Source organism: Marmota marmota, unplaced genomic scaffold (genome assembly GCF_001458135.2).
Source record: "Marmota marmota marmota unplaced genomic scaffold, marMar, whole genome shotgun sequence".
Taxonomy (NCBI): domain Eukaryota; kingdom Metazoa; phylum Chordata; class Mammalia; order Rodentia; family Sciuridae; genus Marmota; species Marmota marmota.
Window position 1 is genome coordinate 16115281 of NW_026000205.1, and position 11454 is coordinate 16126734.

At 39.9% G+C, this 11454-nt stretch overlaps 1 protein-coding gene across 4 annotated transcripts; it reads right to left on the reverse strand.

The window, feature by feature from the left end:
* Window positions 1-1681: 1681 nt before the first annotated feature.
* On the reverse strand, window positions 1682-11400 carry Ccne1 (cyclin E1). Of its 4 annotated transcripts, none has more exons than XM_048791014.1 (11): window positions 11240-11400; window positions 11044-11131; window positions 10755-10814; window positions 7175-7320; window positions 6922-7057; window positions 4097-4243; window positions 3422-3517; window positions 3119-3253; window positions 2900-3011; window positions 2645-2802; window positions 1682-2340 (listed from the first exon to the last, which is right to left on the reverse strand). In XM_048791014.1, exons 1-11 carry the CDS (start codon window positions 11260-11262, stop codon window positions 2218-2220), a joined length of 1224 nt encoding a protein of 407 aa, XP_048646971.1. In that variant the 5' UTR covers window positions 11263-11400; the 3' UTR covers window positions 1682-2217. The 4 variants fall into 4 exon arrangements, with proteins under 4 accessions (XP_048646971.1, XP_048646970.1, XP_015352425.1 ...); XM_048791013.1 differs by having other exon boundaries at window positions 7175-7326; XM_015496939.2 differs by having other exon boundaries at window positions 10755-10823; window positions 11240-11399.
* Between the last annotated feature and the right edge of the window lie 54 nt (window positions 11401-11454).

The window sequence follows — 11454 nt, forward strand, 5'->3', positions numbered from 1 at the left end:
CACTGTCACACTGGGGACCAAGCCTTTGACCCATGAGCTTCTGAGGGACAGGTAAGCCCCAAACTGTAAAGTCAGACCAAGGGCCCTACATCATCTCTTTGGTCCTTCCTGTGCCACATCTTGGCCTCATAGCATCTGCTTCCTTGGGTTGGCCTGCCATTTCACCTCTGATGTGTAGCTGGCATTCCCTCACCTCAGTTGGTTTTAGTTGAATAGCAGAAATGACCTGGCAAATAAGTATATAGAGCCAATCAGAGAAAGCTCAAAGTAGCCACCAACTGATTACCAGCAAATGGAAGCTCCTCTCAAGAGGGGAGACTTGATTTTTACTTACTGGTGGCTCTTAGAGTTTCTGACACAGCCACAGAAATTGATCACTGTAGATTTTATTTACCCATCCAGGATTTACCCTTTGTTAGCACAGATGATTCAGAGCTCCCTGTGGCAATGTTGCCATTTGAAAAAAAATCCCGATTTCCAGAAGAGCATCATTTATATATAAGGCATTCTCATTTCAGTGTTTTCAATAACATCCTTTGTAGTGTAAGGGCTTGCTTTATGAGCTATGAATTAAAATTTACCTCAGATATGCTTTCAGATCCGTTACCTCACATTTGTCAAGCTCTCAATTTTATAATAAAACTTTGCAAATAGAAACGTATTTCAGTGCCAATTTTACAGATAAATGCCAAACTAAGTAACCACTTTTAGGATTTTGCCAACTAGTCACAAATGGTCACTGTTCAAAGCTCACTTCTTTTAAGACAAAAGCACCTGAGATGAAGAAATAACTAGCAAGGGGTGGTCATCGTTTGACTAGATATCATTATATATGGATTTCTAATGTGCTTATTAGGAAAACTGTATTAAAATTTGCCAGAACCACATCAATGTAAAAAAGTAGGGTCTCCTTCCAACTTGGAATAAATCGAAGATTTAAAATGGCTGGTTTTCTTTCTACATTAAATTTTTGCAAAATAAGATAAAACCGGCTGAAAATAAGTAGTATTTATTTGCTCATTCACCTTTCCTTGAGTGCATGCCCCTTCCCCCAACACATCGAAGCATAGTTAGAAAGTGAAACAAGACTTGAGAATATCAACAAGTGATGTGGGCAGCACACATCAGGCCTTCAGGTGGACAGTGACCATCAGCAAAGTACTTGGTCAGTTCCTCAGTCAAGGAGCAGTTTTATATCCTGACCTTCAGCCATATATTATACTTTGCATTTTCTTCTTAGAAGCACAGTTTCAGGCTACTATGTTAAGTTCTCCAAATAAAATTCATTTATTCTTTCGGTTAAGATCTGGGTAAGGGTATAGTATTAATTACAGATTTCTTTACAACCTTCAAACAGCCCCAGGGAGGAAATTATACTTATGAATCCTTCTAGATGTGGAAATGACTTTAGCACCATTGCCACTGATGGCTAATGAACCTGATGTGAGTGGCCACCTGTGCAGGAAACTGCAGAAGTGCCAAATCAAAAGTCTCACTCCCAGCTCCAAAGGCCTCAAGAGGTAGACAAGGCTATGTTTGAAGCTTACTCCCTATTTTAAATGTTTTCTCTAGAAAGATTCAAGCTTCAAGAAGCATGAAGTCAAAAAGAGAACTTGACATAGCCACACTGAGTTGACTTCTAACTTCTAATTACCAGACACTGCTCATAAAACCAGCTGTCTCAAAGACAGTATTATCTTTATTAAAAACGGATAGACATAGCAGCACTTACAAAACAAAAGTTCATAAGAGGCATGGTACACTGTCAACTGATGTGTAAAGGGCAGGCCCTGCTGGTTGAGGCTGTGCATCACAATGCTTGCTCACAACCACCTGTTCCACCGAACACGAGGCAACCCAGAACACCCGAGGGGAGACCAACAGCAACAGCGGCACTCCTCAACTTCAAGCCTTTGTTATTTGTGTGAACAGTCAATCAAGTCAAGTATCACCCTCCTTAGCAGCATCTGGAGCACTCATTGGTGTTCTGGAGGTGGCTGGTGTACTTGACCCACTTATTTAAAAAAATCTAAGTATTCAATAAAAAACACTTCTCCCTGTCCAATGCCAATCACAGAAATACTTCTGTTGCAGAAGAGAGATACTCTTCACTTAAATATCTGTAAAAGCTAGTACACGCCTCCACTGCAGTAGACAGGAGAGAACTATGAGCAGGCACTTCCGCACAACTGTCTTTGGTGGAGAATGCTGGGGTGGTCACACTGTTTCCTGCTCACTGCTCTGCTTCTTACTGCTCTGTGGTGGGGTGAGGACCCCCGAGGGGGGAGGAGAAATCCTGTTTTGTTCGGACAATATGGCTTTCTTTGCTTGGGCTTTGTCCTATTGATAAGAAAAAAAGGGAAAACTGTTAAGGTGGAAGAACATATCCTTTGTTTCACTTACTATACGTTATTGGTAAGGAGGCGAGTGAGGGGAAAAACAGCAAAAAACCACTTAAAAGTTTATGGTCTACATGATAACTGACATACAGCATCTATAAACCAGAAATTTTCTTCAAGGAATTAAGAGAATTGGGAATTTTTCTAGGATGTCTGAAGGCTGCATGAAGTGAAGTGAATAGGTTATCCAGGAAGCTTTAAGGTTCTCTCTGGTCAAGAAGGATTGGAGCAAAAACATTACTAACCAGCAAATCCAAGCTGTTGACGTGGGTCTGTATGTTATGGGCATCTTCAGCAGGAACCCCCCTGAAGTGCTTTAGTTTGGAACTTCCTGTCTCTCTTATAATCATGGCAAATGGAACCATCCACTTGACACACTTCTCTATATCACACCATTGGTACCCTGTGATGAAAAGAAACCATAGGCTCAACCAGATGTTGATAATTGGTGTCTAAGTTTAATACACTTTGTTTGTGAATTCACCAGAAAACTAACGTACCTGAAACCTTTTGCATCAATTCAGATGAAGAGAAATGATACAAGGCAGAAGCAGCAAGTACACCGTAGGGAAATTCTAAGCAGCCAACATCAAGGACGCAGAGATCTAGAAGCTATGAGAAGAAAAGAACGCTGAAACAGAGGGGTACACACATCACTTCTAGAGTTCTTCACTCTAGCTGTGGGGTTAGGAGCCCCTAGAGGCAATGGAGCTACTTACCTCTGCAATCTGTATAAAGATTTGCTGGGGATACTGCGGCAGTAGCACTTCATATACGTCATTTAGATATGCAACCTGCATGTATACATTCAGCCAGGACACAATGGTCAAGGGACTTAAACGCCACTTAAGGGCCTAAGGAAAACAGGAAAGAGACCAATGGTTGTGAAAAGGAGTTCAAGATGTAGCCATTTTCCACACCACAATGTGCCCATCTAAAGACCTACCAGATGTGCTCAAACTTCATGTGAGAAATACTTATGTGTGTGTTTTAAAAATGACTGGAAATAACTTGTAACCTACCTTCATTATCACTAATTCCATGGTAAGAATTTCATCTCCTGAACAAGCACCATCTGTAACATAAGCAAATTGGTGCAACTTTGGAGGATAGATTTCCTAAAAGCAAATAAAAGATACCATTAGCAAACATCCAGTATCATAATAATTTTACCTTATAATGTGCATCTGAAATTATTTTTTAGTACCCTGGCATGGAAAAATGATACACTGATGTGATTACTACAGGAGCTACTTTAACAGTTTAGTATGTGTTAATTGTAAAAAAAAATGAAACTCCAACCTCCACTAAATAAATGAATGAATACATATGGTGATTAATAGAACTTTACTCAATGTATTTTTAAAATTTTCACCTTCTCAATAACTTTTAACATGTCTGGAAGTTGGGCTCAAACACTCTTCTATTGTCACACCAAAATTTTTATCTTCTTAGTTCAAGGTTCAATTTTTTTGCTTAAAGTAACTAAACTAACCAAACATTTTATACATTATACATTTATTCCTCTCTTCTCTTCATTAGTCCTCAGTCTTTCTGTATATATATGTCTTAACTTTAGAAGACTTCAAATTAGAAAAACTTAGGATATGCATTACAGACAAATAGCTGACCTCTTCTCCTAATCTTAGTGGAACTCAAGAAATGAAATATTATATAAAATATTTGAAATTATTTACCTCAAGTTTGGCAGCAATAAATAAAGCTGAAATCCCAATAAGCTGTAAAAGTGTTTTTACAATATTTTCTTGCGTTGCCATATACCGATCAAAGAAATCTTGTGCCAAGTAAAACGTCTCCCTGTGAAGTTTATAGACTTCACACACCTGAAAAAATATTTAGTAAATTTTATAACAGTTACTCAAGGGAAAAAAAAAATCTTGCTCTGAGTTTTGGTAAAAGACAACATAATCAGACCAAGAGCGATAAGAATAACTTTGTTTTTCTGAAAGGACTGTTACCTTGTTTGTGCCTAAGCACATGTATAAAGACAAACTTGGGCGCAGATATAAGGATTAAGTTTCTGTGATCTATGTAGTAGTAAAAGCAAGTGTTTGTAGGCCAGAGAAGGAAGACAGGTTTAAAGCCTGGTGAGAGCAGGCATTTTTTCTTTTTGTAGTACTAGGGATTGAACCCAAGGGTGCCCTACCACTGAGCCACATCCCCAGCCATTTTTAAAGAGAGGGTCTCACTTAGTTGGCCAGCTGGCCTTGAGCTTGCAATCCTCCTGTCTCAGCCTCCTGAGTCACTGGGATTACAGGTGTGTACCACTACACCTGGCTGAAAGCAGAATTCTCATGAAATAAGACAAAAAAATCAAATTTATGAATTTTCTCAAAAATGTTGTCCCCTTTTATAAGTTTCATGATAAGTCAATTTAAGGAAAGAACTGCAATAGTTCTTTATAACTAAATGATACCAATAAAAAAGTTTAAAAGCTGGAACTCAAATTTATTTAAAGACTACAACATGCCCCAAACACTATAAATCACAAGAGGCAAAAACTTTGTTAAAAGCATTAAAAAGATTCAGAGACCTAGGTTATAATTTAGGCTCTACCTTAAACAAACGCATTTATTTCACTATAAAATTAGGACAATACCTGTTCTGCCTACCTCTCAGAATTGAGTATCCGGTGAAACAGTATACAAGATGGGATTAAAAAGGGACCAAGAAAACATTAGTCTTCAACTCAGTACCAACACCAAAAGTATGATTATGCACGTAAAACTCCAACACCACCACTGCCACTCACCAACAGGCTATCTCCTGTAACTGCAACTGTTGGGGTTAACATGTAGAAAGGTGCCAGAGAAAAACACACAAAATTCTGCTAGAAAATTCTATCAATCACCATAGATGATTTCTAAAGTTCAGATTAAGCCATATATAGCTATTTATAAAATCTGTCCTTCAAAACATAATGGCTTTAATTACATTTAAAAAAGAGAACCTCTCGGTCAAATTTTTTGTCATGGTGATGGGGCTTCACACATGCCAGGCAAGAACTCCACCACTGAGCTACTTCCCCAGTCCTCAATATCAACACTTTTATAATAAATTACAGCCTAAAAGATTCACACTTATTACATCCAACACTTCCAGAAATTATAAAATGTTATAAAGGGCACAGAAGGTCATTGTGACATGGTAAGTCCATAGTGGGCAACTGCAAGACCTGTACTTTAAAAAAGTAGGCCTTCTAAAGAATCTACTACAAAAAAAAAAAAAAAAAATGTTGACATTCTTAGGGGCCAATGAAGAAACACAAATTAAGAATGATTATAAAAAACCTTTCTGTACATCATTTCTAATCTGCACAAACTCTGCAAGAAAATATTGCTAGAAAATATTACAGATGAGAAAACTGAGACTCAGGTGACTTGCTGTACTTAAGCACCTAGATGGTAAGTGGCAGCAGGGAATTTCATTCTAGGACTAACACAACTGTGTTTTGCATACCCCGGAGAATGCTGACCTTCTACAGGATATACAGTATGACAGTGTTATCACATTTATAGGGAATAGTTAGACACTCAACTTCTACATGTTCTCTTTCATAAAGTAGATGTGCCTGAGAGGGTCCTCCCATTTCTCAGAAGAAAAACACTTCTCATCTACCCAAGTATTTGAGTAGCCATCAAGCCTCCCTTAAGCAAGGAAGTTATTTGCAGTGCATCCCAGTAAGAGGTGCACTGCCAATAAAATTTCACTTTTTATATTAAACGATTATCTTGCTGATTTGTAATACTTGTTGTTTTGACCAGTTGTTGCAGAAGTATGACAGTGTGATCAATTAGAACAGTATGGTCTGTTAGGAAATTGCTCTGTGAGGAAAGAAAAATGGACTTCTGGAATTTAAAAGGGAACAATGTGAAATTTGACTATTAAAGATATGCTTGTTCACATATTTTTACAAGTTATGATAGTGGCTATCAAATAGCTGATACCTGCATTCCAGTAGATACATTTAAAAGCAATTTAATGAACAGAGCTCAAATATCAATATTTACAATTTATTGGAAAATAAAGTCTTTGCAACTATTTAACTTTGATGGAAAAAATTTGATGCCAACTTTAAAATACCTGCAGGATAAAGAGATCTTAGAAATTCTTATAAGAATGCGAGTAAAGCCAGGTGCAGTGGCTCATGCCTGTAATCCCAGAGACTCAAGAGACTGAAGCAGGAGGATCTCAAGTTCAAAGCTAGCCTCAGCAACTTAGTGAGGCCTTAAGCAACTCGGCAAGACCCTGTCTCTAATAATATATAAAAAAGGACTGGGGATGTGGCTCAATGATTAAGTGCTGCAGGGTTCATTCCCCTCCCCCCATACCAAAAAAATAAAAAGCAAGTAAAAAGTTTAGACTGCTATACTAAATATACCAGGAAAGCTTCTGAGATATCGAATATATCAATGGAATCAAGCACACACAGATAGCTTAACAGCAAAGAAGGATCTAGAAATGGCCAATGAGTCCAGTGAATGGGAAGACCTGAGCTCACCTCCATTAACCAATCCAGAAGAATTGCTCGCATTTTAGGCTGCAGAAGAGGGTGTCTCTGCAAAAAGTGCTCATCCCTTAAATACATCTTTTCCTTGTTTAGCATGATTTTCCAAACCTCCTCTCTATTTGCCCAGCTACAGAAAAAAAAAAACAAAAACAAAACCCCACACAAGTGTCAATATGCATCCATACTAAGGAGGACTAATAAGTGGAGTAGAGGTTGGAAGTCATGTAGCAAAGTCATCACTTACTTCAGTAAAGGAAGTGGTGAGGCTCTGGATGGTGTAGATCTCTGAGGCCCAAATGTAGAATTTGTGTATACCAGCTCATCCTCCTCTTTGTCAGGTGTAGGGATCAAGGAGCAGGGATTTGCACATACTGTATTATTGTCCCAAGGCTGTAATTGAAAAACACATTTTAAAATGTTTGATGTAAACCAGCTGTTTTTACATTCATGGATTTGTAGATTAACCAGTACTTCAGAAAACATCACCACACTGAAGAATAATATCCAGGACTAAATATTCTAGGTTAAGATGAATACGGCATGGACAAGTAAAAGAGGGTAATGACTCCCAGCTTTCATTTCATTTCTGTCACTAACTTAGGAGTCCATGCAGTGAATTCCTAAGGAAGCTAAGAAATCAGCAGCATTTTATCCTCTACACTATCACCCCTCAACTGAGGTGCTTGAGCAGCAAAATGGACATGGAAGAGGTAAGATACAGGCAAATAGCTCTGACATTACAAAAAAAGACTAGCCAAATATATCAGACAAACCTTTTGTTTTCCAACTCAAAACAAAAAATAAGCCACCTAGTTAAAACCAAATCAAGCAATGGTCACAGGTAATACGAAGTCCATGGAGAGAGAACCTAGACCTTTGAATCCTACCCTCAGATCCTTGCAGTCAGACTCAAATAGCTGATGAATGAATTATTAAGAACCCAAACAGTATGCTTTTATTTGAAAGATTTCAGAAATTTCAGTATTTGGAAAAGACTAAGATCATTTTGTCATTTGGAATATTTTCTTTTTAAGTCACTATTTACCATCCTACTGTAAAAAGAATTATTTTAATTTTTAAAGTTGTAAAATTGTAACTGAAGATATTAGGCAGGTGACAATCCTGCTAGCATGGAAGTACTATCTGAGCCACTTGTCATTTTTTTTAAAACAGAGAGATCATTATATTGACTAGAGAACAAAATAGACACCTGGAACAACTGTAATGAACATGGAAACTCTGCTCTAAGTGCTCCCTTGAAGACAACCCATGTTGTATCTGGGTGGCTGAGAGTTATCACCTCTCAGCCACCCAGATATAATGCCACAGTCCTATCATTACAGTTGTTCAATACATGTTCAATACAATGGCTGCCACAACAACAGGCCATCTTCAGAGCAAACCCAAATGCTTTGTCTAGTGAGAAGGGCAAAGCTGGATAAAGCTCTTCCCCACTCAATGCAGAAACAATTGGGCATGCAAATTATCCATGACAGCTCCTGCCAACAGCTGCGAAAGAAAGGCAACTTCCTTTTGGTTCTAGTATCATATGTTGGTAGCATTTCCTTGACTCAAGGTTCACATTACAACTGTTCAAGAATGAATTCTAGTTCTGAAGGCACAAGTTGGGTGTCACCCTCCTAGGCCAGATGGCTGGCACTTCTGAGTGCAGGCTTATGCAGATAAAACTAACCGGTAGCAGTTCCCAACCTGCAGTTCATAGACAAATTAGGTGTACCACAAGCAGACAAATGGCTTCCGAAGTTGGCCTTTTTAAGAGCCAGTGGATGAGTCAGAATAATTAAATCAATGTCCTTCACCTTCAGTGTATACCAAGTTTCAAAGGAAGCAAGATCAGTCTGACTTAAGTTAGGAAAGAATGGGACAACAACAAGAGACCAACTGTGACTATTGCTAACTACTTAACTTTATTTCTGCAAAATTTTCTGAGAAATAACTAATAGTCCAGGATTCTATTTCAAACAAAAAAGTTGGGTCTTATGTGAAAATTAAATAAAATGGACATGTGAAATAGATTTTAGGTAAAAGGGCACTGTTCATTAAGAATGGCCTAAGGTAAGAATCACCAAAAGTTCCATGTGGCCTTGAGGAAGTACAAAGGCACAATGGCTTCTACTAGCTCAAATTTGTTATAGTAGGCTGAGAAAAATCTTCTTAATAGGCAAAAAATCTGTTGAACCCCCCCAATTCTAGCTTCATGAAATCTTTACAGAGAAAAAACAAAAATGCTCCATAAATAGGTGGATAATTTTCAAGATACCATCTATTCTCTAAGATGTGCAGAAACCTATTGATTAATTTCTGGACAACCATGAAAATGCCTTCCTGGGAGAAATGACATGGCTGTTCATGCATCACAGTTATCACCTCTCAGCCACCCAGATACAATGCCACAGTCCTATCTGAGGCACTTAAACAATGTTCAAGTTATATGTTGAGAACAGAAATTCCAAGTCAATATATGGATGGGTTTGCTTCATCTTGGAAATTTCTATTCAAAACACAGCTGGAGAAAAGAAACAATCTTGAATTACACAAAGCAGGGATTCATTTTATAATACCCACAAAAATCAACCTGCTTGATTTGAAGGCTCTTTTAAGGGGAGAAAAAGAAGAAATGACTTTGGATGACTGTCTTATTTCCTTTCCTGCAGAGAAGCATTTCTTTTAACAGAGACGGAAATCAACTCCTTATTCAATATTCAGTGGTCTTTCCCAGAGATGCTTTTAACTAGAGTATTATATATAGTAACAACTGCTATTACAAACAACATGGCCCATCACTTTGAAGCACTTCGCTCTTTCAGACCAGCTACCATGGCTATTGCTCACTGCTTTACAAAGTGATGTGTGTCCACTGCAAACCTTATTGGGACTACTGCCACACTCAGGTCAAGTACTGTTCCTGCTCAGCTTTTTATCTGTGATAGAGGCAGAAGGCCTGACTAGCTAGTTTGGAGATAGTCTGCTTCCCCCATTGGAGCCCTAACTGCAGACTCCAGCCATTTCTGGAGGTAAAGAGATAATACAAGCTCTTTCTGCAAGGAACTTCTGATGTTTACAATGATATCACACTGCATACAGGAAATTTGGCAGGAACTCCATAAGGAGGGGCAATAGAAATGGAGTAGTCAATAAAAAAATGAGTTGACACACAGACCATTACCCAGAATGTTCCACTAATACTCTTGCTGAAGCCAGGTTAAGCTCAACAGAACTGGTCCATGTGGGGGGATTGCTGAATGGGCTGGAGGAACATTCAGGGCCACAAAAGGGGTAAAACTTTGAAACTTGACTTAAAGGAAATGAGAAGTACTAAAGCACCACTACAAAAAACAAATTAAAAAACAAAACAAAACTGCACAGGTGTGGATGGGGAGGAAGAGGACAACACACAGGAGCCCTACCCCACCCAGTTCACTAGCCATTAAAGACAAGATTGTAGGCCCAATTCTGCTTCTCACTTGCTTACAGACTCTGGGTTGCTTTCTTCCTCTAACTGAATCCCAGTTTCCTCATGGGAAAAAGGAGTTATTTGATGTGCACTCTGGTTTTTGTAGGTGTTAGCACATATCTGCAACCTTAGAGAGAGCCATCAAGAACACAAGCCCTTCCTGGAATCTCAAGGCTAGCAAAGGCCAGTGTGCACTGACAGTCACAGTACTCAACCATGTGGACTGTGGCTCTAATTAGAGAAATCAACTCTAAACCAGTATCTTCAACAGGAGACAAGAAAGCCTAAAACCCAGCTGGACCCAGGAGAGCTGGAGGCCCTCCATGAGGCCTAATGGGAGGCCACCTACCTGACTGCCACACTGGTCTCTCACAGTCTTGTCAATTTTGGCAATTTCTTCATCTGGATCCTGCAAAAACTAACATAAAACAATCCACAATCCCCAAAGAAACACAGAATAACCCAAAGACAAAAAAAAGAGAGAAGGGGAGGGGGGTTAGATTATGAGTACCATTTCTGGCAGTGACCCTCCCACACGCACCAAGTCCCATCAATAGGTATGTGCGCAGACCCATGTCTGGTACCCAGGTAAGATGGGGTGGGGGGAATAATCTCCAATCTGTCCCCTTTGTACTCACAACGGCCACATTTGCCTTCCTTTTCCTGGAGCGAACAGAGAAGTCAGTGCCACCTTCTTCTTTCATAGGGTCCCGTTCGTTCCCATCTCTGCAAAGCCATGGTGGCAAAGAAATTGAGGTGAGTTCTCCCCAAATCTTAACCAGCCCCTCCCCCACGGCTACACACTCTACCCTTCCCAGCAGCCAGGCCACTCACCTCTCCTTCCTTTCCCTTGGCATGGCGCAGGCTCTGGCTCTGGCTACGACTTCAGACCTGGGGGGCACGAAGCGAGCAGCGGGGTGAAGACCACGGGCGGGCGGAGGGGGCCAGGTCCCGCGGGCCTGCCCCGGGCACCCCTCCCCCCTCCCGCGCGGACGGCGGCGGGAGCCTCCGGGCCGGCTCGGGAAAGCTGGCCGATGGGCCCGGGGTGG